Source organism: Orbilia oligospora, assembly GCF_000225545.1.
Source record: "Orbilia oligospora ATCC 24927 unplaced genomic scaffold scaffold00210, whole genome shotgun sequence".
Lineage (NCBI taxonomy): Eukaryota > Fungi > Ascomycota > Orbiliomycetes > Orbiliales > Orbiliaceae > Orbilia > Orbilia oligospora.
The window spans coordinates 555,519-581,755 of record NW_011645767.1 but is presented as its reverse complement, the minus strand read 5'-3'; the positions used below and the strand labels follow the sequence as shown (position 1 = coordinate 581,755).

General features: G+C 45.2%; 8 protein-coding genes across 8 annotated transcripts; 2 read left to right on the top strand and 6 right to left on the bottom strand.

Moving 5' to 3' along the window:
- Positions 1-2,743: 2,743 nt before the first annotated feature.
- AOL_s00210g155 (uncharacterized protein) lies at positions 2,744-3,748 on the top strand (the record flags this gene model as incomplete). The annotated part of the gene is made up of 1 exon (XM_011128957.1): positions 2,744-3,748. The coding sequence occupies one exon, from the start codon at positions 2,744-2,746 to the stop codon at positions 3,746-3,748; it is 1,005 nt and encodes a 334-aa protein (XP_011127259.1).
- A 1,473-nt stretch (positions 3,749-5,221) lies between these two features.
- AOL_s00210g154 (uncharacterized protein) lies at positions 5,222-9,807 on the top strand (the record flags this gene model as incomplete). Its single annotated transcript, XM_011128956.1, has 8 exons — positions 5,222-5,255; positions 5,317-5,361; positions 5,422-7,076; positions 7,123-7,308; positions 7,358-7,880; positions 7,932-8,704; positions 8,755-8,896; positions 8,951-9,807. 8 exons carry the CDS (start codon positions 5,222-5,224, stop codon positions 9,805-9,807), a joined length of 4,215 nt encoding a protein of 1,404 aa, XP_011127258.1.
- A 790-nt stretch (positions 9,808-10,597) lies between these two features.
- AOL_s00210g153 (uncharacterized protein) lies at positions 10,598-11,994 on the bottom strand (the record flags this gene model as incomplete). Its single annotated transcript, XM_011128955.1, has 2 exons — positions 10,598-11,179; positions 11,344-11,994. 2 exons carry the CDS (start codon positions 11,992-11,994, stop codon positions 10,598-10,600), a joined length of 1,233 nt encoding a protein of 410 aa, XP_011127257.1.
- A 942-nt stretch (positions 11,995-12,936) lies between these two features.
- On the bottom strand, positions 12,937-14,167 carry AOL_s00210g152 (uncharacterized protein; the record flags this gene model as incomplete). Its single annotated transcript, XM_011128954.1, has 2 exons — positions 12,937-13,967; positions 14,032-14,167. The coding sequence occupies 2 exons, from the start codon at positions 14,165-14,167 to the stop codon at positions 12,937-12,939; spliced, it is 1,167 nt and encodes a 388-aa protein (XP_011127256.1).
- An 8-nt stretch (positions 14,168-14,175) lies between these two features.
- On the bottom strand, positions 14,176-15,747 carry AOL_s00210g151 (uncharacterized protein; the record flags this gene model as incomplete). The annotated part of the gene is made up of 4 exons (XM_011128953.1): positions 14,176-14,908; positions 15,051-15,318; positions 15,378-15,450; positions 15,565-15,747. The coding sequence occupies 4 exons, from the start codon at positions 15,745-15,747 to the stop codon at positions 14,176-14,178; spliced, it is 1,257 nt and encodes a 418-aa protein (XP_011127255.1).
- Positions 15,748-16,941: 1,194 nt separating this feature from the next.
- On the bottom strand, positions 16,942-17,874 carry AOL_s00210g150 (uncharacterized protein; the record flags this gene model as incomplete). The annotated part of the gene is made up of 1 exon (XM_011128952.1): positions 16,942-17,874. One exon carries the CDS (start codon positions 17,872-17,874, stop codon positions 16,942-16,944), a length of 933 nt encoding a protein of 310 aa, XP_011127254.1.
- A 451-nt stretch (positions 17,875-18,325) lies between these two features.
- Positions 18,326-19,467, bottom strand: AOL_s00210g149 (uncharacterized protein; the record flags this gene model as incomplete). The annotated part of the gene is made up of 2 exons (XM_011128951.1): positions 18,326-19,029; positions 19,161-19,467. The coding sequence occupies 2 exons, from the start codon at positions 19,465-19,467 to the stop codon at positions 18,326-18,328; spliced, it is 1,011 nt and encodes a 336-aa protein (XP_011127253.1).
- Positions 19,468-22,094: 2,627 nt separating this feature from the next.
- On the bottom strand, positions 22,095-23,065 carry AOL_s00210g148 (uncharacterized protein; the record flags this gene model as incomplete). The annotated part of the gene is made up of 2 exons (XM_011128950.1): positions 22,095-22,427; positions 22,517-23,065. The coding sequence occupies 2 exons, from the start codon at positions 23,063-23,065 to the stop codon at positions 22,095-22,097; spliced, it is 882 nt and encodes a 293-aa protein (XP_011127252.1).
- Between the last annotated feature and the right edge of the window lie 3,172 nt (positions 23,066-26,237).

Sequence of the window (26,237 nt, the reverse complement as noted above, 5' to 3'; positions counted from 1 at the left end):
ATATGTATACAGCAGGGTTAACTTAATGGTACAGAAGGTACACTGGTCTCATAAAGATACACAGGGATTCGAGCTTTAAAGCTTATAAAAAGGTTGTCTGTTCTATAATGCAACATTCCGGACTAACTTTAATTCGATGCATGTGGCAGCCTCGTAGCAAAATTTATACGTATACTAACCAATTTGATAACACTGTGGGGCCCAGCCGTGCTCCCCCATTCGAATATTCGGTCGCTCGCTGCGGAGACTCATCCGAATTCTAATTTTGCCGTTAAACGCGGTACCGGCTTGTGGCTTCTGAGCCCCAATCGCTGGTTTTTCTCTACCATAAGGTGAGACATTTATCCCTTAATCGTAGTGATAAAGCTGCGGTATTATTTCAGTATATTACCATGATATCGATATATCAAGCCCAAAGTTCTTAAGATCGAAAATAATTTCTACAGCAGCTACAAGCCTCAAAGAAAACTGACAAAATTGTGGACCTACCCGTAAGCTACTAAGTACCTATGTCCCTAGCATATCTATAACGATATACAGAATGGGACCGATGGGATAAATCAATAAAAATCAATAAAGCTGTTTTCCCAGCTGAGGGCTGAGAGATTATAATGGGTCCCTAGAGCCAAGAACAGGGGCTGGGAAGGATCGGGCTAATTATCATTTAAAGTTCACGAAGCTCTCACTATACACAAACTATGATACGTGATCTTCTGGGAAACGGAAGGATCAGAAGCTAGTTTCGGCTGCAGCTGACATGACCGGTTCTAGTATATCCTGAATCCTACCTCCGTTTACAGTCGCGATTGTGGGACTAACCGTTTATATCATCAATTACGAGCTCCTAGCTGCACCTGGTATACATTATCACAGTCTTGTTCCCACAATAATCAATAGCTAGCCTTCGTGATTGATCAGGCCAACGAACTTTCGAAATTTTAAGTCTTCTCACGAGTTAAAGTCTATTAAGGTGACATACGTACGTGGCTAGGTACCGGTTGATATTTGAATCCGTACAATTGTACAACTGGCGGAATTGCTTTGGTAAAGTGAGTCCGAAAATGCTATTAAAATATCTGTTGATCAAATTATTTTTGATTGTTGTATACGAATGTGATGTTCCCCGTACTAAATTAATGGAGAGTCCTCTGAATGATCAAATAAATTATATATTTTATATTATATAGGACGTTTAGTCTGGAAACGTATACCCGGTCACGGCCGCATACCTGTATCGATCCCGAACCTGGAATTTCGAAGTATTGAAATCGTCCATTTTAAAGCGGCTAGAATATTCCAGGTTGATCGTAATTAACAGAGTTCTAGCTCTAGAGCTAGATCGAGATTAGTCTCGTTCCCAGGATCGAAATCAAGATCTTGTGTTGGGGGTTATGTTTTCATCCCGGGCTCGAACGTCGCTAAGGCTAACGCTGTTGACAGCCCATAATACGGCAGGATTAGTTATGGTATCCACTGGTACCAGTGTGGGCCGCGTTGCAGTACAAGACTAAGTATCAACATGATTGATCGTAGCACTACTGAAATGAACTAGTATTCTAGACCTCAATACGTATTAAAATTATATTCAAAACTTCATATTTCTTATGATTGGTATTGCAAAAATATTCGGAAAAACCCTCTTTCCGGCATGGTCAGTACCAGGTACTTACTTCTAATTATATATATCATACGAGACGCCTCATGAATTCAATACAATGTCTGAAATAGAACCTGGCCGGAGGTAACTAATATAGCTAATTGTTCCCTTAAAATACTTTAAATTAACGCAGTTACTGCTAAAGATTATTAACGCTTCAATGTTGAATTACTTTCTGCCGAGAAGATCTAAAGATCTTAAGATCCGGACCAGGTTGGACACAATTGGTGCCATGGCGATGCCATGCATCTGGGTTCTCACATCATGCTAACTAAAGGCACAGCGACCGTGTGACTAAATCAAATTTAAATCCCACCGCCTTGGATTTCTGCTTGTACGTGCCTCTTAGACATCACCTACTACATTCATTCGCTATTATGTCACCTAATATCCCCTTGTGGTTGGTTCAAAACTAGGACTGCGCAAGCTGGGACAGGGCAGCATCAACACGGAGGCGCGCGCGCTGTTTCATAGGTTGTGGCTGTTCGTTTGTCGAATGGAAACCGCAAGCGAAGAACTTGGTGGTTTCAAGAAGAAAAATTAGGCTCTGTCATACCGTTTACGGTTAGACTTAAGTCATTGTGACGGTAAGAGAAGCTCTTATTCGCCTTCAGGGGTGTCCTCAAGGGCTTAGACGGGACCTTCTAGCCGACCTTGGTGGTTTTTTTGGCACATGGCATACAATCTTTTTTTAAAAGTAGATATATATATTGTCTTGCATATTAGTAGTTTGTAGCTTCCTCTCTGGAGGAGAAATCAAGAGACTTAGCAGCGCAGATTTCGAGGTTCCCGGCCGGCCGGTTTTTTCTTATTTTATTTTTATATAATTTTTTATAATTCTACGACAGACTAGCTAATTGTATCCATATATAAGTTAGTCGACGGATCACGGGCGACGGTATCTTTGGTTGAATGTTTCTGATTTTTCAAAAGAATTCGGTACACTCTTTTTTAGATTTAAACAATACTGGGATCTGGGTCTCACGATATTTTACCTTTTTATTTCTTTAAATTCGTGTTTCTTGGAGCTCGATATCTCACTCTTTATACTCATTACACAAGGCCTGGTGCCAAATCGTTGCCCCAATGTTCAGCCTATCCGGAACAAGACCCACAGCCGGAAGTCCGAAGTTATTAGCAATCATTGGGGTTATTTTCGCTACTGGTGTCATTCTTTACCAGCTATCCTTCTTGCACGACTTGATACTTCCCAGAAATATATCGGAGCCTTTGGATGCACTAAGTAGTTGCCACCGACACAAACCGACCCTCAACCACTATAAAGGCCCCCCTTCGACCAAGAAATCCGCTATTCCGAATATTATACATCAGATTTGGAAAACATCGAACGTTAGCGAATACTCCGATCAACCATCCCACAGATCGTGGAAAGCAGTCTATCAGCCATTGAATTATACAGTGAAGCTCTGGACCGATGACGATATTCTCGCACTCATTAGAGAAAAATACCCTTGGCTCCTATCGACTTATGTGGATTATCCACACAGTATCCAACGGGCGGATATGGCCAGATTGGTAGTTGTTCATGCGGAAGGAGGTGTATACGCCGATTTAGACGTATACCCTAGATCGGTTGAAGAACTTCAATGTTTCCAGCGACTTGGTATGCAAGCAGTATTTGCTCCTACTGCTGGAACAGTAGGAGTGAGTAACCACTTCTTCATGGCAGAGAAAGAATCCCCTTTCCTACGATGGGCGCTCGACGAAGCCAAACGACGTGCGGGTTTGAACTCAAATCAGATTTTATTGCCCTATCTCCGAGTCTTCTGGTCCACGGGACCATTAATGGTAACGGCTGCTGCCCTGCAGTATGCAGAGGCCCGAGGAGAAAATCATAGACTTGCCGTCATCGATGACAGGTTTATCAGAAAACTAGTTGGCCATGCAGCGGGACGGTCATGGCATGGGGCGGATGGACAAGTTCTAAACTTTGTGGCAGACTATTACGGGAGGATTGCACTGGGAGCAGGCGCTATCGTTTTATTGGTACTCGTATTGTTTGCGGGAAGACAGGTATACCTCAGACGACGCAACCGTGACCAATTTGAATATAAGCTATATCTTCATTAGTTGTGTGTATATATATAGAAGCTGTTTAGAATAATTTATAATACTAGATATCAATAGATTTACAATCTCACGTGGCTCAGGATTTAGATCTCGCAAGACTATCTACTGATAGCCATGATCCTTCAATTTTGTTCACAAAGTAAACTTAGAGCATCATCTTTGAATATTATTGAAAAATCGATATCAACGTAGACTTTTTGGCTATTCTTTTTTGCCCCATAATATAATTTAATGTCGGATGCCATATGGGACAAATCTCCTGCAACAGCACTTTCGGATGTTGGATTAGTTTCAAGGCTGCCACCAACATTTAAATTTCGTCGCTTTCAGCCTTGTAGGATAATGAGTACCTTATAATTATAGTTTCCCCATTCTTTATTTGAAATTAGGAAAGTGACATTGATGTTTGCTTGAATACACGTAATAGCTTGACAAGGTTTAACTGCAACATAGCCTCGTATCCGGGAGTCGAAGTCGACTTGATAGAATTTGTCGGTGTTGTTTAGCGTTGCAACTGAAATGCTTAGATCCGGCCCGGTGACGTCGGGAGACTAAGGAACATGAGCACTAATTAACACAACCTATAGAGAGTTAATACATATGTAACTACTAGTACTTAGTAATTAATAGTACTTCGGAACTTCTAAGTATCGACTAAATTGAGGTTACACTATTAGAATTACCGAATAAAACGTTATTTTCCCCCAACTTTTTTCTACCTTTGGCCTATTTGTTTCCTAGTCTTATCTCTGTTCATTTGCTATGTATAAAAAAGGAACTGGGCGAAGAGGAAGAGTTGGAATGTGACGGAACTGAGGTGTTTGTCTTTGATGTTCGGCTGAATCGCTCCGTTTGTGCCTGTTTTTAGCGTTGTCCAGGTGAGTGGCTGTCGTCCGGAGTCGCTGGGCGACAGGCGTTTTGGTGGGGTTTCTGTGGGCCGACAGAAATCCCACTTCGGGATGCTTCTCCTTGACCAAACCACCAACCTCCATCGATTCTCTCCCGCTACATTACCGTCATCGCGACCAACTTCATGAGCAACTTACATCATCCGCTGGATATCTCTATAAGTTTCATTGTCCTGACCGGGATTGAAGCTTCTTCGTCTTTTAGGTCAAAATAGCGCCACCCGACAATTACTACCGTTAGATCATTACCTGTTAAGACGAGGTCTTATCTGGCTTGATTGCTAAGTGCGATATCAAGCGCTTAGCTTCAGCTTTCAATATTTATCCCAATCTAAAGAATGTCAAGATCTGAAAGCGATATTCGGTACTATTTCTGTTCACTGCTTCATTCACTCCTACCTGGCCTTTAGCTGGCATTGCTCCAATCATAACTGTAGCTAACGATCGATTCCATCAGCTCTATCATACACGATCGCCCGACCTAGCGCCGAACGATCGTGGCATTCTCAACAAACCCTTATTAAACTGAATTCTACGATAAAAGAAGAGGAAGATAAAAGCAATCATGTCGTCGACGACTGATACGCGTTCTCGGAAACGTATAGTAACCTCGGAATTCGCATGTCGTACAGTTTCTGTGACTAACCGACGGCTAAATAGGCGAACTGAGGAAACTCAACCAAGATATTTGGGAAGGAAAAACTGGTGAGACTACAGGCAATTTAAAAAAAGAATTTCAATGGTTCACTACTAATATATCCCTAGGTGTATTCGTCGTCAACCCCCCTCTGGATACATCATTCAAGAAAAACACCGCCGTTATCAAGAAATTCCGTACATCCCTTACACCGGACAACACTGCTTCGTTACTGAAAGACATCGCCACGGTTTCATTGGAAAAGTATTTGCCGGAGGTCATATCTGCGGTCTCGGAGGGCCTCTTAAAGGTTAAAATAGCGGAAATAAGCACTGCGGTCGAAGTTGTTAGCGCCTTACATCAACGTTTCGGAAAAGCCTTTACACCATTCGTGGTCTGGAATATCGCGAAAGGTTTAAGCACGCCCGGTAAAGAACAACTGCGAAATCTGCCAGCGGATCAAAAGGAGAAGGAAGAGACAACTAGGCTAGCCCGGCAAAGACTACTTCTACGCGTAGCGACAGAGCTTTGGCTTGTAGGAGTTATTCGAACTTTGGATGATGCAATCAACCCTGACGATAGTACACCGACGACGACGGGGGGGAGGTCCACCGACAACTCCAAGAAGCAATCTGCTGCGACTATAGCAAGGTCCGGAGATGATGAGCCGTTACCATTGGAGGCATTAAAGGACATACTATCCCGCGACCGTGAGGGTGTCAACCTGCCACTTGTAGTCCTTTTCGTTAAAACTTTCTCCTGGGATGTTTTGGGCGTAAAAGTAAGGACAGGAGGCCGTAGGGCAGGAGGCGGCGAGGGCGGCGACGATGCTGAGCCAGGGGATGGAGAACACGTCAATGGCAATGGGGCCGTCGACGCGGCTGACCTGCCACTCGCCGATCCTACAGTTCAAATTAGGTTTCGTAACGTCTTATCGACATACTTTTCTGGTGTTAGCAAATATATCCATGGCGAACACCGCAGACTTCAACAACAAGCCAAGCGGAATTCCGAGGCGTATGTTCGTTCGGGAGAGGTTTTCGAGGATCGACAACAGGCGTTTGAAAAAGCGACCAAAGCTCACGAAAAACTAGTCGCGAGTGCTCAAGTTGTATCTGAGATTCTAGGATTAGAGATGCCCGACCTTAGTGATGATGATGAAGCCAAAGAAAGTGGTGAGGGAATGATTCGCGAATCTGGGAGTATGTTTAAGAAGGGCGAAGAGGCCTCTGGAAACGGAATGTGGGAGGATGACGATCAACGCCGGCTCTATGAGGACCTTATCGACCTCCGTGCTCGCGTACCATCTATTCTATTGGACGAGGGCCGGAAAGCATCTACTAGTGACAAAAAGGAGGAGGAGACATTGAAAACGGAAGTTGTCGAGACTGGCGAAGAAGAATTGGCCGCTAAAGTGGGAGACCTGGATCTTACTGAATCTCTCGAAAGGGATACAACTATCGCCAATAAAACAGTTGGCGCTCAGGTCGATGCGCTCTTGATTCGCCTTCCTGAGCTGACAAACCGTGAACTGATCGACAATTTCGCTTACGACTTCTGTTTCTTGAATTCAAAGGCATCACGTAACAGGCTTATCAAAGTTCTTGAGGATATTCCAAGAGGCAGATCTGATCTCCTTCCGTACTACTCCAGGCTCATAGCCTCTTTGTCAAAGGCCGGGCTTACCGACGTTTCTTCTGCGATGGTTGTTTATTTGGATAAAGAATTTAGAAGTCTCCAGAAACGCAAGGAAAAGGAACAATTGACTGCTATTCGGACACAAGTAAGTTTATCTATTTGATCGGAGTAAACGCTTACTGACAGTTCAGAATGCAAAATATTTCTCAGAAATGACTAAATTCGGCCTCGTCCCCGAACATGTCATCTTTCACTGTTTCAAAGTTGCACTAGAAGACTTTTCCAAGATGAACATTGACATTATTTGCATTCTCTTGGAGGGATGCGGGCGATATTTACTTCGAAATCCTGCAACTCAACCCCGCATGATTACTTTCGTAAGGCCCCTTCAATATGTAATTTATTTTTGGTTCTAACAATCCCTAGCTCGAAACTCTTCAGCGGAAGAAAGATGCCCACCACCTGAGCCCACAGGATCGTATTGCTATCGAGAACGCCTTCTATTACGTCAACCCACCAGAAAGGCCCTCTATAGTAGCAAAAGAACGGTCCCCATACGAACTTTACGTCCGCAAGCTAATATATCTTGATCTCAACAAGAAGAATTTCAATAGAACGATCAAGTCCCTCCGTAAATTGCATTGGGAAGATCCTAGCATTGTCAATATGCTGGCTAAGGTGTGCACAAAAATCTGGAAAGTTCGTTATAGCAACGTAAGCTTGATTGCTATCGTTGTATTCGGGTTGTTCCGATACCACCAAGACTTTGGCATTAGAGTCGTAGACGGCGTTCTTGAAAATATCAGAATTGGCCTCGAGGAGAATGATTACAGAATGAACCAGCGAAGAATCGCTAGTATTAGATATCTCGGAGATTTATACAATTATAGCATGATCGATAGTCCGGTCATTTTTGATACTTTATATTTGATTCTGAGTTTCGGATATGGTAAGCCCCCCCTGAAACCGGTTTATAATTCCTAATCTAACCCAATGGTAGCTGGAACTCCACAGCCTGGTATGTATAATCACCTTGATCCTCCGGATAATCACTTTCGTATTCGTCTCGTTTGTACTCTCCTCGATACGTGTGGACACTGTTTCGACAGGGGGTCTTCAAAGAAGAAGCTGGACTTCTTTCTCGCCTTTTTCCAGTACTATATCCACCTGAAAGAGCGCACTCCGATGGACATTGAGTTTATGATTCAAGATACGTTCCAACTTGTCCGGCCGAATTGGATTCTTCACACATCACTCGAAGAAGCCGGGAAGGCTTTTCAAGAGGCCACAGCTAAAATCTATGGCCCTGCTGAAGCTGCCGACGATGATTCTAGTTCGAATGAGGACGCAGCTGGTAGCGATGGCGAAGATGTCCGCCTCAAACTTTTGGGCGAAGATATGGATATAGAAGCAGGCGTCAATGAAGACGAGGATTCTGATAGCGCAGATGAATCATCCGAATCTGGGGATATGGACGAAGGTCTTGTTTATTCACGGCCTCAAGAATACAGAGACCCGGAAGCAGAAGCCGATTTCGACAGGGAGTTTGCGAAACTTATGGCTGAGAGTTTGGAGAGCCGTAAATTTGAGAGAAAAACTGTCTTCGATGTTCCTTTACCCATCAAGAAAAGTATTGTGGTTCCGACTGCGCCCCCTACGGGTGTTATTACTATGAGCATGCTAGAAGAAGAGGACGAAGAAGTTCCGCTACCACCCCAACAACCAGGAATCATGAAGTTCTCATTACTCACGAAGAGAGGCAACAAGCAACAGGTAAGTAGACTAGTCACAAGTCTCAGGAACAAAGCTAAACGCATTCGCAGACCCGTGATATCGAGCTGCCGTCAGACTCTACTTTCGCCGTAGCCATGAAGAGTAAGCAGGAGCAAGAGCGTGAGGAGCGTCAACGTATCAAAGATCGCGTTCTCCATTACGAGCGTATGGAGGAAGATACTGCACCCCCTGGTATGTACTTTTCTAGCCCAAGACGGAATGCCCAGGTTCTAACCAATATCCAAGAGCCTCAACGATTGAACAATCTCAGCGGTGCGAATATCAAGTACGGCGCGAACGTAAAATACGGTGATAAAGGCGGGGTTTCGCGTGGAAAGAGACTTCAGCTCGGAGACTTTAATTGGTACGGCTCGAACCCAAATCACCCACGCAAAGCCGGCAATCCACTCTTAATTGTCGGGAAATCCCCCAACATTTTGCGAGACCACTCCAATTCCTCCCCATTGTGTAAATTGGACCAGACGCCTGCAGTTTCTCTCTTAACCGCCAAGCCTTCAGTTCAACAGACGAGGGATAATGGGAAAGAGCAACTTCAAATTAACGTCAGCGCCCAGAACTGTCAGGGGCCTTTGCAAAAGGATATTGTTCCCGCTCGACTTTGCCGTGAGAAGAATGAGGATTTCTACCCCCTCAACGGGAACAAGTCCACTATCACCAAATGTCAGGGTCGACTACAACACACACATGCTCCACCACAGCAATATGGTAATACAAGGGGCAAGGGCTTCGCGCAGCCGCATCAAAATCCTTATCCCCGTGGAAATTCTCGAGGTCGAGGTGGAAACCATAGTTACAACCAGCTGACTTCTCATCGTGGCCGTGGTGGCGGCTTTAATCGCGACAATTACACAGGACGTAACTCAACCTTTCGAGGCCGCGGGAACGGTGATTTTTCACATCGACAGCCTCCTCACAAACGTCTTGGGATCACTGGCGGGAACAAGAGTGGAGGTCATAACCCAATCGAACGTGGTGTTGGGATTGTAGCAGCACGAGCTGTGACAGTTTCAACCACAAAGGTGAATCTATCGCCCCCACCGCCGATTTCCGAATCTCAATGGCCAGAGCTTGGGAAGAATTAGACTTATCAATTCCGAGTGTTCGATATTTTATGGCTTGTTGGCACGCGGCTTGCTACACGCAGGGCTTGCCTGTCTGACACCCGGCCGGGATCTTCATGCCCCACCGCTTGGATTCCTCGTTCTGTCATTCCAGACCTACACTACTCAAGTTGGGAACGTGTGCCACGACACCCGGCATCTTATCACGGTAGGCGGTTATCCTAAATGAAGAGGCTTCGGGACCTGAGAGCTGGGGTCGGGATATGGATTAAAAATAGACCTGTTGTTTTATCACTTTTTGAAGGGTTTCATTCATCCAGATCATGACACAATTCATGGGGCAGGAGAGGAAACTTTCGGGAAAATGAACAAAAAAGATGCTTACCTACTTTTTACTGCTCTTTCACTTCATATCTTTCATTAAATTTGTTACATTAGCAGACTGAAAATTCTACAACGATTATGAAAATTCCATTTTTTGATTTGGCTAAGCTACCGTTGGCGGCTTTGTAGTTGAGTGAGGCCACCCCCAGTCCCAATCTTCTTACCAACTTTGTCAACCGTTTCTTAGAAATAAGATATCTGAAGCGTTTAACGTTTTCCAATTTACAAACACTGTCCATAATAGGAGTTGTGCGTATAGCACGTGTAAGTACTTTCACATATGGTCGGACCGGGGAACCCGATACCTCCACATTGCCCCCAATGGGTCTGAGTGGCTGGGCCCGGAGTAGTTGACTCTATTTTTGATGCCAGGAATCGTCAGCTAACCAGAACAATCAAAGAAATAAAATACCTATGAAGGAAGATACTAACTAGTCGTGGTAGTTGTAGAGATCCTCGTTGTCGAAGTAAGGAGATTATTATTCAAAGTCGAATCAATCTCTCCATATCGAATTTTAGAAAATTTAACTTTGGCGTAAGGATAATTTATTCGAATATTTTCCGGAGACCCTTCCGAGGGGTCACACGGTCCATTATTCCCACTATCCAACCAATTCATATTTTCCACGGGGTCATTCCAGATACTGAATACGAGTACCATACCGCGCCCGAATGATTTACCCAATGTCACGAGCCCGCCATATTCCTCACCAGATGGGCATTGGTCTTTTTGGATAACATCGCCACCGACAGAAGCACTAGCGATTTCCTGACCATTTTGGACATACTTCCGACGGATGGTTGTTAACTCTCCATTGGGGGAGCCGTCATCAGTTAGAAATTGGGTAACGACGGTGATTGGCTTGGTGGTGTCAACGGTCTTGCCGGGGCCCCAGTAATTGGGGTGTCCGGCCGCATACGGATTAAAGCCGCACCCGCTTTTGTCGCAAGAATTACCGGCGCAGGGGTGTGGGGTAAATGCGACGGCTTGGGAGTTGGCTTCGAAGATCTATCGAGTGTTCAATTTGACGGATTTTGCTTTTTTGTTAGCTATCTGTGGATACCTTTATATTCTTATGAAACCCCGCACGCGACAGTCTATGCTAGGTATAGAAGAAATGACACTAGAAGGTTTAGGGGGAGGAAAGGCAACCTGCAAGGGACATGACTTACATCCATTTCACTACAACAGGATGGACCCGCCGCATCAAGGTTTCCGTTTTTCCAGTCTTGGTAAGGACACTGGGCATCGCAGTATGCACCTCCATAATTCGCGCCACCAGGGTTGTATGTACTCTTCCCACCATTCGCCATCATTTCAGCAAGGTACAAAGCTCCATTCTCACCACAAGGCAACTGAGAAACGTCAACTTCAAAGGTAATCTCCTGTGCCTTCAATTTGAACAAGACATAATTCCCATCCGCTCCCAAAAGGTAGACTCGAGGGGAAGGAGCATCCTGAAATTGCTGAGAGAATTGTGAAAGCTGTAAGGCATCACCAGAAGTCGAAACTCCGTATGCGTAGTAATCCAGCCCTTCGACGACACATTGCTTGAAACAGGTAAGTTGGTTCGGACAGATTCTTCTATCGACTCCGATGGATGTTTTGCATGGTTCGCCTGTGCTGGTCGTATGGATCGGACGAGTATTCCAGTCGAGAACTACGGATGTATCTTGCTTTAAGCAACCGTTGGCTTTGGTACACTTGTAGATTGGAAGCTTGGGATGGTATTCTGGAGTTAAGGTGTCGGGTCCTTGTGCGATAGAAAGATGGGGCAATAAAAGAATTGCCAGTGAGAACTTGTGGGCATATTTGAACGCCATTTTTAGGGAAACTTAGATCTTATATTGGAATTGAAGAAACTGACGATCAGTAACTCTTTCAAGCTTGCCAGTCTCAGGGCATAAGGGTCAGTTATATCTATTAGGTAAAACCTAAGACCCTCTCCAATATTATGGCCATATGGCTACATGGACCTTGCTCACGAGTACCATGGTGTGATATCTCTACATCCTCATCCCCAATAATATTCACTTCTATAGACGTGGTAGGGGTTAAATTATCCACAAAGCCTGGGAAATTCGGCTGTCGAATCCACTTATATTCGGACCGGTGGACCTAAACTACCGTCTACGAACTTCAACACATGCAACCCTGTTGCATTTATCGTATTCGCGAAATGTAATTCGTCTTATCTTTTTGAGGTTCGCTTAAATGGAAAGGGTGATGGTCTTGTGTGGGAGTCAAATGCGGGTTCATATGCAAGTGTTTCGCGAGGTGCAGATGATACAATTGATATTAATTGTGCTCGTTTGGGTCCCTGTGGGTCGAATCGTGGAAGTCGTCGGTGCGGATTCCGTCATGGCGTTTTATGATTGACTATATGGTAACAGTGCGCATATATGAGATATTTGGGTTTAGAAAACTAGAATTTGTTAGCACTTTCATGATGGATGTCAGGCCGGTCATGATCAAATTCAATGTCTTGAAGTAGAGGGATCACAAAGTTGATATCTTGAGCTTGCATAAGTCTTGCCAAGCTAACCGAGCGACTACTAGAAGCTTGTATCCTAGGCCTGTCCAAATTGCGTACAAATTTACGTAAATTCCAACTTTTTGAACACTTGGGCTACTCCTTGACTTTATTGTAGGTTAGCCATGACTCGAGGAACTTAGCTGTGGCATAAAAAAAAGGCCTTGGAGCATATCTCCTAACTATTATGTATTCAAGTCCATGCTACGTGCGCTAAATTCCAGAATGATCATCAATATACCCTGTGTTTCCCTTTTTTCAGAACTAGATGTACTGCAGCCCCACGAGATTTATTCATCCAATGATACATTTTCACCTCTAGCAGTAGGCCATTAAGAGTTGAAAGCCGTATTGGCTCGTCGACATCAGTGCCGGTAAATTCCATCTCTTCCCAAGAGAACATCGGGTCGGGAAAGTTTTCAGTCATCCAGTTCTCGAACCTGGCGCGGAAATCATGATAATCCTCAAAATAGAATTCTTTTGGTTCGTGATCCTCGCTAGTCAGACGTACTATCGGACGCCTTGCAACGACCAGTGACAATCGATCGTCACTTAGCTTCTGGGACTGTGTACACGTGCTTTGTTGCGTTATAGTAGAACTTTGGGTTTGGGTTTGATTGGGTGTCTGCTCCTCTGAGCTTGACGGAACAGATGTATCGACGCATTCGGTCGCGATGTTTAAAGATGGAATGGAAGATATGATAGGGTCTCCATTAAATATTTCGTAGGCAGGTGTGAGGTCCGGGTTCTGGGGTATTAGGGGCTCAGAGAGGATATGTCGCCCTGACAGTGCTCCCCCCATATTGCTAAAATTCGGGACGCCCCAAGATTGCCCCATGGTCTGGAAAGTGACATTTGGAGGTTGACCAGAATATGCGCCTAAGTCATACTGAAACTGATTTTGTATTCCCTCGATCACCTCTTCATCTATTGCGGATGAAAGATGACGACTAACAGAATTGGCCACAAAACCAGTAAATTGCGACGAAAGTGGAGCCTTTCCTGCCGAGAAAATGGCAGCTGGGTTGTTCGTCAAACTCGATGCGATATAGGACATACCTAGGTTTTCAATCTGTGTATCCCGCTCAGGCTCCAGCGAATCGGCCTCCCTTGTGGGACTCCCGTTTAGGGATATGGCAGATGGGAAATTATTGAAACTTCTATCATTCTGCTGGGGTGTGCCAGTAGTAGCTTGCGATTCCTCGATAATATCAAGCTGTTCTATGATCTGGGTGACAGTTGACCCCATAATGCTTCCAATATCTTAAGATTTTCGGTTAGTCGAAAATATTGCTTTATCTAGGAACTGTGGGAATCAGGTACCTACAAGGATCGGGTATGGGTATACGAGAATCCCAGCCAGGATTACACGCCCTAAAAATGTCGTCCCACGTCCTCGCCATATGTATTTCTTCGGGAAGCTTTCCGCCAAAGTGATTGCGCTTTAAGTGCTCTCTAAACATCCCAGCGATTAGAACGACTGCGCGATAACTATATAACGGGCCTTGATAGATGTTAAGCCGACTTGCCTTATTCCGGGTAGGTTTTGTCTATTGATTAATCTGCACCTATGGGTCCCTGGGTTTGGGCTTGCTTTCGCAATAGGGCATGCAAGTTGCTTGTCAAGAGGACCTCTGTGGGGGGCATTGTCGTTTTCAACCCTCTTGTTCTTTCTCGGTTTATCCCCCTCATCCTCACCGTCATCTGACTTGTCTCTTTTACGCTTGAGAGACCCATTGTTGGGTCTTTGGCTGATAGACTCCGAAGTTGAACCTGGTCTTTGATTCCTTCCGCTTTTATCACCATTATCCTCTATCACTTGGCTATTATTTCCGTTTCGAGACTCCTGACTGCTGGATGCGGACGAAGCCGAGGTCGACTCTGAGCCCCGGATATATGCCCGAAGAAGAAGAAAATAAATAATGATAGATAATGCTCTGATTTCCCCAATGACTTCTTCGCGATAGTCCGCATTTTTGGTAATAGAGCTCCTATAATGTGAAGTTTGGACACTGGAGGAGCTTGAGCAGGATGGAGATCTAGGGCCATCCCTAAGTAGAGGGGAGGGTGCAGAGAAATAACTTTCTGTTGATGGAGAAGGCTCGTCCCCATGTATTTCTTGATCTGGGGAGTATACTTCAGATATTGGTAGGGGGTTATAACTTGGTACCGAATCTCCGTATCCTTCATCAGCAAAGGAGGTACTACAATATCAATAAGCCTTGTAATCAAAAGATAACCTCAGTTATATTAATGCCTTTTCGATCCTGTAAGTAGATGCAATTATATCGCACTTACGCAAGTAAGATCAACTAAAAAAAGAAAGCTGGATACGAGACTACTTACGAAGCTGACCCATGTTGAGGTACTATAGAATTGGCCTTATGAGCATGATTTAAATTGATCTCGAGGTCCGCCAACACTATTCCGGCCGGGTTGGGCGTATCTACATCCCCCCGCTCTGACACTTCTCCAATGTCCGAAATGAATGCAGATTCGAATGACTGGAAGCTCTGAAAGGGTCCGCGGCTACTTTCTGCTTCCTCTTCCCACAAAGTGTAGTCTGGGGTAGGAGAAAGCGGCGGCGGCGGTGGTGGTGTAGGTGTACGAGGTACTGTTGCAACTTAACAGTTAACTACAAATCATAGAGCATAACTAGCGGATAATACACACCATATTCCGTGTCAATTACCCTAAATTCCTCCGGAACTGGTTCACATCCGGAATCGAGGTGCCTCGTCCTCGTCTAGTTTGATATAGATACGCATGATAAATAAGCAAACCAGACCATCAATACGCAAAGTAGGGAATCCAGAGCCCACGCATGAATTCAAGGACTGATTGTAAAGAAATTTATTACAGGAAAAGATTCTGCGCGTAGAAATTGGCCCGAGGTTTGTTTAGAGGACGATTTTTGCTTGTAGGAAGGCTGGCTTGACGACCGAGTCTCAGGCGCGTCGAGGCGCCATTTTATACGCCTCTGCTCATTTTGCGTCGCAGGAATCGTCACCGAATCGTCTTCCGTGTCGCGAGGAATGATCATTTCGAGTCTTTATTCCGTAGAGATATGAGGCTAGAGCCTATATATAATATCAAAAAACCACAATAGGAGTTTCACTGATGTGTTTCCCTTCTATACTTAGGGTTGGGTACCGGGCTTTTAGCAAGGAAGAATCCTACGATCGAGCGAGGCTATATGGAGTATTTATACCAGGGTCTCTCGATCGAGGTACTCGTTGATGAATAGCATTGCTATAGCTAAATAGCCCGGAAATGCATTGCTACAAGTCTCCCAGCTCCTGGAAGCGCCTCCTGTCAAACCGTGCATAGAATACCTCTGATTGGCCCAGCCCCGTCAAACACGTACATGCCTAAGCCCGGAAGATCTAGATTATTTCGCGATCCCTTCACGCCTGAAGGGCGTCGGAATTAGAATATGTTTAACCATAGTATCTATAGATATCAATGTAATAAATATGTAATAAATATGCGTATATGGACAGTGGTTTGGGGATATAGGTAAAGCGTAGGGGGTATGGCGAACTTGACCCCGGAGATTTCAAGAACGGAAAAACGTCTTCCTAAGAGGATTTGGAATCAATTGACTAAGAGTTGATGATGGTATGCTTCGATATCTGAGGTCGACGGTATAGAGGAGGCATAATGAGAACGCAGAATACATGATCACATTGACACAATGAGGTCCCTACCTACTGAGGTATACAGATAAAAGCTAATCGGGAAAAAGAGACAGATGACTTCATTTTTGTTATGTACATGCGCCCGTAAAGCCCTCAAAAAAGCGGTGGTGGGCGTGGAGAAGGTCATCGTGGTCCAAGGAGGAGGGAAAGAGAGAGAGGAGGAGGAGAGCGTGTATGTGAAAGAAGAGGAGAGAGAGAGAGAGAGAGAGAGAAGGAGGGAGAGAGGGAGGGAGAGAGAGGGAGGTGAAGAAGAAGAAGAAGAAGAGGAGGAGGAGGAGGAGGAGGAGGAGGAGGAGGAGAATGTTAGATGATGGAGGATACTTGGACCACGACAACCTTCTCGAAACAGACCTGGATCCTCCTCTTCCTCATCTCGGGCTTCCTCAACCACATGGCTTGCCCCACTAAGCCTCAACCCCCTCTGCCCTAGATATGTTACTATATATCCTCCTCTTCCTCCCCTAGCTAGTTTTCCTTTTATTCCACCTCTTCCTCATCCTTCCCGCTCCCGCACTTTCCTTTCTTCCCCCTACCCCCTAATCCTCCTCTTCCTCATACTCACCCTCATCCTCACTCTCAAAATCCCCCCGAATCACCGTCCCCTCTTCTGAATCCTCCTCACTTTGTTCCCCCTCTTCCTCCCCTTCATCGACTGTTTCCAGTCTCGTCTTCCTCATCGCAAAATGCCCCTCCTTGTTCCGAAAACTTTTCACCCTCTTTTCCCTCCTCTTCCTCTTCTCCTGCTCAGGGAACCTCGCAAGGAACCTCTGAGCCTTCTGCTGCCACAACCCCAGCTTCCCCACAAGCAGCGCCCCCCTCGGGCTCTCCTTCTTGAAGATCTCCACGAGATCCCCAAGCGTCCAGACCTTCCGAGCCCGTGGCCTGCGCTTCCGGCTCGGTGCCTTTGTCGTCGTCGTCGTCGTCGTCGTCGTCGTCGTCGTCGCTGCCGAGCTAACGACCAGCTTCCCTGAGGCTGTCTCAGGCCCCTCCGCTGGCGCCGCTGGCGCTGTCGTCTCCGCCGTCTCTGCCGTCGTGGCCGAGAAAGCAGCCAGCTTCCCAGGGACTGTCTCAGGTCCCTCCACTGGTGCCTCTGGCAAGGCTGCCGTCGTCTCCGTCGTCTCCGTCTTCGTATCCTTGACCGAAAGATCAACCAGCTTCCCAGGGACTGTCTCAGGTCCCTCCACTGGTGCCTTTGGTAAGGCTGTCGGCTTTGTCGTCATCTTCTTCGTCATCGTCGCAAGCGTTTGTCGTGGTGTCGCTGCAACACCGACCTTTGCCATCGCCTTCTTCGCTCCTTGCGGAACGACACCACCTCTAAGCTGGACAGGCAAAACGGTCCTCTGCTTAGGGGCGGCGGGTAATTTCCGGCTTTTGGACACGGTGCGCATTGACGAGGCGATCGTTGGTCGTAGGTAACCGGGAAGAGACTTTTGGGCACTGAGACCCAGGGAAACTTTAGTTGTAGCCATAGTTAATATATCAGAATGATTTTAATATCAGAATGATTATATAAACTTAGGGGTAACTGCAGTCTCGAGGAAGAGAAGAGAAAAAAAAGGGAGAGGGAAGAGGAGAGGGGTCTAGAGGGCCGGGGGGGCCTTATATACCCCTCCCTCGAATTATGGAAGAGTTTTGCTTCATTGCAGGAATATCCTGTCGATGAATGTTTCTAGAGGTATATCAAAGGTGTTTGATAGCCGGGATCAGATGTTATAGTGTCCCTGTTGGTGATATACGGGTGATATATCTTATGTCTTAGAATGGGAGACCTAGAGATCGCAAGCATGATCAGAGCATGGACGGTAAAGAGATACAGATATCCTACAACCAAAGGAATAATTCATGCATATATGCATACTGATTGGGGAAGCTGTGAGCCAAAGACGCCTGCTATACTTACACGAACGAAGGAAAAGACTATTAATACTGCCTCCCTGAGCTCCACTGGTTCGAAGCCCCATAGTTCCCTTCAATCCCACCGATTTCATTACCATTCCCAACCCCTGGATATCCTCCACCTCCAGCTGTTTCATTCCCACCTTGCCATTGTGGATTTTTCTCCACGGGTGCTGGTGCAAGAGTTGGGGGGTCTTTGGCCCGTCGACTTCCCCATTTATATGCAAGAAATAAAAGAATCAAAAGAACCGGTACTCCCACACCAACTGCGATACCAGCTATAGCACCGGTACTTAATCCTTTCTTCCCACCACCACCACCATCGCCTGAGTTTCTAGTCCCGGTTTCTTCAATAGAAGGATCATTCGATGTCGCTGAAGGATCGTTGGTACTCGTGGTAGAACTTTGCGCCGTTCTACTCGGCGCATCAAGACCCAGGGACGTTGAGCTCGATTCGGAACTACTAGTCGTCGATGTTGTTTCCTGGGGTATCGTTGATTGGCCCTCTGTAGATGTACTCGGGTCGTTCGGGGTATTTAAATCTGTAACTATGTCAGATGTTTGAGACGAAACTTCGCTAACCGCTGGGTCGGAAGGAGAGCTACCGCCAACTGAGGTCACAGTCGCCGGATCTGTCGTTATTTCACCTCCAGAATTGGCCCCTGGAGTTGCGCTCGCACATTGTAGTGAGTTACACTCAGCTTGCCCCTCGAGGTTGTTGGCGCCGTCTGTAATTGCCTATTAGTTAAAAGTGTATAAAATATATCGTGTGTACGTGGTCTAGGTATGTAATCGTGGGAAACACATTCGAATATTCGATCTCCTTTCCTTTTAGCAGGGAAAAGGAAAAGGTACTTACTAGCAATGCACCGCGATCTTACTTCCTGGCAGACGAAGTAAGGCAACGTGAGCGCATATTGAGACAAATCCGGTGTCGACCCATCGGAACAGATGCATTCATATTCCAACGTATCCCGGTCGCAAGAATTTACGCTGGTTCCTCCACCGCAGATAAGAGGACACGCTTGTAGATTACCCTGGCACCAAGTAGACCGTGTCGATGAAGGGACAGTACTTGGATCGATAGTGGTTTGCGCGGAGGCGGTGAAAAGCAGGGAAGCGAATAGCAGGATTAAAGGTACTGCCAGTTGGGACCAGCGTTGCATTTTGGAGTCCAAATGTGTTGTCGCCGTCGTCCGAACTGGTACCCAGCGAATTCAAATTCGCGGAAAGCTAAAAACCAAAAAGGATGATAGGAAGAAAAAGGGTCAAGAAGCTGGGCCATGCGACCGGCCCATGCGACAAATATAAATATTGAGACACTAGTCTGATCAAGTCTGATCCCTGCAATTCATCCCGTTTACCGTGAGGCTCATTACAATTACAATTACACCCTGTGCAGCTGTGGATCAAAGTCAACTAGCCTACCCCCGCTACTCGGATAACAAGTTTCCCGGAAACATTATCGATTATCTATTGAGCGCGCTTTTTGGCTCTCGTCTGCGAACCAATGATATCTATCTTCCTCTACAACATCGACGTTAGCAGGAGGTGATCCCGCGAAATGCGTAGCTACAACCTATATCGATCGATAGTCCGGAACAAGTGACCGTTTTTTCCCTAATCACGCCGACCCAAAGTAATGGGATTACTAACGTGCATGTGGGGTAAACTCCCACGCTCTCATGAACCTCTGGGTGGATTGTAAAAATAGCCTTTTTGCGCATGCATATCTGCATATATTACAAAAACGATTGCGAGGAGCTCTGGATTCGAGGTCTAATTGCCGGCCCTCAATACACAACGTACAACACGACGCTCGGAAACACATGTCAACGGTTCTTGTAGATTGGCGTTGATGTTTCGTCAGAGAGTATTCTTCACTACAGTAAAATTTTAAAAAAGAAGTTAAGCAAAAAAAAAAAAAAATGAGGGAAAAAAAACATACGCCAGCGTACGTACATCTAGCCCCGAGACTCGCAGGGTTACATACTATAATCAATTTGATTTTTGACAGAAAGGCCCATTCTGTTTCGATAGTACTATATAATTCTAGATCCACATGCGTATTTGTTCGAACAAAGTCTAGGAAGCTGGGGAAATGATCTACTACTCTGATAGGTTTCCGCTTCAGCCCGAAATAACTATTACGGAAGACTTACTAAGGACATGGACTCCCGGTGATTGCACTATAAGTAGGTACATCATGCATCTTCTACCTCAGTCTACTCTTTGGGCAAGAGGTTGTTTTTTTTGGTTAGTCTAGTCATACCATTGCCCGGTAATTAATATTATACTGATTATCTATCGTAGGGTTGTCCGGAACGAAATCTGTATCCGCAATCGCGGAGAGAATTTGCGTCCTAGTCGCCATTTCCATTGGTCTTGTGTCGTAAGCATACTGTATAAACCAATCCCGAACCCTTCGATGATTGTCTTTCACGAGATCCAACTCAGAGGCAGTCATGTTGTTGCTACCGTGAAATACCACAACCAAATAAGTAAGTAGTGTTTTATCTATAACTATACACAGAAATGATAAAACGCTATTATCCTCCTAAATTCTAGCAAAAATTACAAATCTATTCGCGACACAAACTTCGATTTGATAGCGACACACAGATAATTGCAATTTGCAAGGGTACATATATGGGGCTTATTAGCGACAAAGACGAAATCCCTCATCCCCCTGGCCGCCGTTTTGCTCCCAGGTTTTCTTGCCCGATATCTAAATATTATGGTTCATCAAGGGGCCCTGAAGCGGATTACAATATTAATGTGGTCTGATTTGCAACCGAAATGTGGAAAGCATGGAGAAACCTTTTGCCCAGGATAAGGTAATTGGCCGCACTTATGGGCTGAAAAACCTGAATCTCGCATCAATCAAACTGGGGCAAATAAGGGGGGGACTGTTTGACAATTTAGCGACCGTGTGCTTTTAAGCAGTGTCAGAATATTAAAAAGCCAAACAGTATCAACAGTCGTGATACTTTTTTTTTCGTGGACATAACTAATGTCGAGATCTCTCTAGAGTCCTGAGAGTGCGCATTCAAAGCGACTATTTCATGGCCATGAACCAGATATTGGGGTTGCCCAGGGACCCAGTTCAACATTTAACGTTAAGACAGAGCTGCAGAGCCCTAAGAAGTGGGTTAAGTTAAGGTTACACCGACCGAGCAATTGGTCAGGGACTTCGCGTTACACATGCCGAGACCCGGTCAGTCAGCTACCAAGACGGGGAATTGCAGAGTCTAAACTTAGCGTTAACCTTAAAAACTAAGGATAAGGACTCTTCTATTAGAATTTGAAAAAGCACTGGGCATATACCATCATGATTCAGCAAGCAAAGCATCTTCGGGCCATTTTTGGTCAACAGTTGGGCTATATATGCCTCGGCCGTGCAGACTTAAAAACCCGCATCATAAATAGTGTAATAATATCATTCAATTGCACAATTGGACCTCCTATATCATAACGGGGACTATATACACATATAAAATACACATCAAATACCAAGGCATCTAATTCTAATAATAATAACTCGAGAAAGTGAGCAATGTAACCAAAGGCGAATCCCTAGAAAAATCACAGCTGTTTCCACTCATTGCCATTCTCAATGCTTAGGGCCTGTGTTGGAAAATACCATGTATTTGGACCACAACCCCATACTACTGAACTAGGTTTATCAAGTGCGTGAACAAGATTCCCCTGGCGGCTTGGGTCCGAGCATGTATTCTGGGACGGTTTCTCGTCCTCTGTTGTATATGCAGGGCTTTCATAGGATGGGTATATACTATTTATCCTGCATGTCAGCACGGCCCTTGACATAATGGTCTACAGCTGACGCTTGGCGAGGGAATACTAACCACAACGACCAGTTCCTAAAAATTTCGTCTGTTTCGTCGACGCCACTGTCGGAAGGGGTTTGAGAATTTGCACATCTTTTGATGGTAAATTCAAGTCCCTTTTTGTTTTCATCGGGTGCACTGTGACAGCTGCTAGAAACGACTCGGCCGACTTTGAAGACTTCTGGTGTATTAGTATTTCTTCGACTCCAGATCGGAGTCCGTTTCGTATCGTAGGCCGCTTCGGTGCATTTATTGGTTCTACCATTCTTCATAGTAGCCTGAATATCATAAATTATGAAAGCATTAGATTCAAGTTACAATAATTGTTAAAAGAGATATATAAAACAATAACAAAAGTATGACTTACAACCCATCGAGGAGACCTATCTGAAGACTTATTGTCATCCCCAAGATACTTATATCGGATATGCCACCTCTGAGACGGTTTTGGATCATGAACTTCTTCCCATGTGCATCCAGACGTCTCGATCGTTTGACCCTCGCTATCTGACGCTGAAGAATCCACCAAGCATAGGACTTTCGGCATATTTTCCGAGTTCGGTCCATGTACACCATATCTATTGATCATCTCCTGATCATTTTTCAAAGACTCCCAGTGGTTCAGTGCGTAGTTGAACCTGCTAGCATCAACGTATGACTTCCAATCGACGATAGCAACGCCTTCGCTGGAAGTTTCCGAAGATGGGTTGAGAGTATTTTGAATCCATTTGCCAATGGGTTCCTGAACGGATGCGACAAGCGAAGTTCGCCTTTCTGCATGTTCGCCCTCATAGTCCGCTCGCTGTTGTGGATCTTGAGAAGAGGGAAGGAGAACTAGGCCCGAGACTAGGGCGAAGAGGGTAGTGGCCGACAAGACGAACACAAGTAATAAGCGTAGCTGTTTAACTGGAGCCATTGCTGGTAGTTTAGCGTTCGTCTTTTTGGTCAAGTACAAAAACTACAACTTGAAAGTTTTTGAATCGTGACTGTCCGTGGGTGCAATTATAACGGCTGTCTGGGCGCAGAAAACCTATTAAATTAAGGACAATTTTCGCTGTCAGCGCGAACGAATGCCTACCGCAGAAGTCGATTGAATTGAAGTGCACTTCTGGACATCCCATGCAGGAACAATATGTCGGTTATATAATATCTAAAACGCTCCCTTCAGCCCCACGGCTTTGAGCCCAAGTGTTTAAATTACTGATATCTCCCCATAGAGAAAATCTTGGATCATAAAGAATTCCATTCAAAAGCCTCACGGATCTCACTCAGCACTGCCGTCCCAGCCTGTTTGAAGGGACCCAAAACCCAAAACTGCTATAAATGTACTGCAGTCGACAGTCAAGTGTGACTTCTTGGGGAAGCTAGTGCAGCACATCGGCGGCAAAGTGCGCCAAGACTTTTCGCAGGCGAGAATATTCACACGGCAAGCTCGTCCTAGCGAGGAACCCTCACGCAACCGCCCATTGTCCACCCCGGTTCACTACAAGATGCAGAATTCGCATTTGAGTTTCAGCAGTAAGCCTAGCATAAATACAATGGAGCCATGGACCGTTCTCGCAGTGCTGTGTATGGGCCGTATTCGTCTATTCTTGTACCCGCTGTGGGTCAGCGCTGCAGAACCCGTCTTGGCTCCAGACCGGGTCACGAGCTAGTTTTTCAACATCATGGCAGAAAATTGGCACTAAAATCGTGGCGCAAGATGCGGGTTAATAGGGGCTTTGGTAACAGCGCCCATTGCGGGGACAGAATAAAGCTTCAATTGATCTGAACAAAACAAGACAAGATAAGATAAGATAAAAGTAGCTCAAATAATGGAAACTTGAAAAAAAAAAAAAAAAAAAAAGAAGATTCACGAAAAAAGAAAGAGAGGAGGAGAGACCAAGCAGAGACAAAACGGAGACAAAAGAAAGGAACGTAGGCACGGACCGAATTTACAGCAATATCAAATGGCGATTGTCTCGAAACCATGCAAAAGAAAGGACAGGGGCGGGTGAGAATATCCACCCTTGCGGTTCGACGGTAGCACAAAAAAAGGAAAGGCCTTCAAAGCCCTAGCCCGCCAACCCCAATTGTGAGTGACAGCGCCTTTGCCTTCTTTGGATCTCGTTCCGACCACCTCAAAGACCATATTTGATTCGTGCATCCCCATGCTATAGTCGTGTTGATATTATTAAAGTTCAAGCCCAAGGTGCTCGATCCCCTCTCCATCGTATCAAAAATACCGAGCCTGCCTTCACAAAGGCCTTTGGGTATATATGTACTGGGTAATATTCTAGGGAGCAGCAGCAGGTCAGATCAGCAAAGCTCGCTTTCACGATCACACATGATAAGATAAACGAGGGTATGTCCAAATTAAGAGTGACTGGTATGCGCGGGTTTGTCTTCCGTACCTCCTTTTCCTAGGAATTAAATCATCATCTGGTTCTTGATCTCGCTCTGTTCCTTCTGCTATCACCCGGAATTTCTGATTGTCGGCGAAATTAAAAAAGTTGAAAGGGAAGGCGCGTCGAGAGAATATATCGATACCGCCAAATCCGCATTCCTCGAAGTACACTTCACCTAAAGCAATTGAAGTTGAGTTCTCATTGAAGCCTCTTCCAATACTCTCTGTCGTATTTACAAGCGCAGTAAGGTTATGAGGAGATTCTTGGAAAGTGAGGCATCTTTCAGGCGAATTGAAGATCATAAACTGATGGAAGAGATAATTAATTTAGCACGTGTAACCAACAGCAGCCTCTGTTCTACGATAAACCGAGCAGAGAATTTTTGGAAGATATTTTAATATAAAGAGATCGATAAAACACAATAGCGAGGTAATGATAACTTACTTGATATTTCCTCGAAGCATCGGGTGAGAAGTCTTTCCAAAAGGGCCGCCATCCGATATTCAAAAGAGCGCTCCACCTTCCTTCATATGGTGTTTCCGTATAGTTCACAGTATTAGCGCTAGACCGACCAAAATACAAGTCTGGATCCACCCCCAAGCGACCATCTTCGCCACCCACGCTACTGCTCAAACATGCATCTTGGTGGTACTTTGGATTGTGCTGCTTTTCTAAGCCTATATAATATTTATGTATTTCGTTAGTTCGAAATTCTCGCAGAGCACTGATGCCGCTGAACATTCCGCTTTCTATTCTAGCAAGCTAGAAGACCACTAGATAGGGAACTTTTTTTTCTTGGCTCTTGGGGGAAATAATAGTCTCGAAACCAAATATATACTTACAGACACGGGTCCGCTGCCATTTTGTCCATTCAGGATATCGCTGCACCAACTCCTCGCTAAATACGGCCGATGTACCACCTACGATCGCGGTGCCTATGACCAATACTTGCAAACGCATATTCTCTTGTCAATAAGCTCGAGGTCTAGATTCTTGAGGCACAGGAATATCTGAGTCGATTCTGTTTCCGAGAAATTGACCTGATCAATTTCAACAGACGGTCACTGCCTGTTGTCGATTTTTTCTGTCGATTTTATTACCTTTAGCTCAAACGTCGACTGACAGTCGCTAACCGCAGAGAATGTTAAGCTCAAGAATAAATCATGGATCTATAGAAGCGCAGGGTCAACTAATTAAACTTAGAGCGTCAGCGCCAGCTATCCTTAAAGCCTTTTTGAACTCGATGTTTCAAGCTGCCACGTATTAATATATTTTGCTATAGCTAATTCTTGAAAATTGATGTCATTTCACGCATATGGCTTGTTAGAACCAACAACCCTTCAATAATTCAGCTCTGTAGCTAGACGTACAAACGTTCGAATAGTGTATTGGTTGGCTGGAATAGAGGCGAAGCTAAAAGAACGGCTAAATTAATTGTAGCGTTCGTTATAACAGACACGTTTCAGATCGTTGTTACGAGAACGAGCTATTTTCTACACTTCGTTTATGGTCCCTAACACATAGGATCAACCTTGACTAATTGACGAAGAATCTTGATGAGCAAGGCATTGAATTACAGTTATGTAAATCTATGCATACGTGATTTAGTGGTCCATTGTATTCGTATATACTTGGCCCGGTGTATACATGCAACTAGGGTATGCGGCCCTGCCATTCGTTTGAGGGATGAAGAACTCAAAT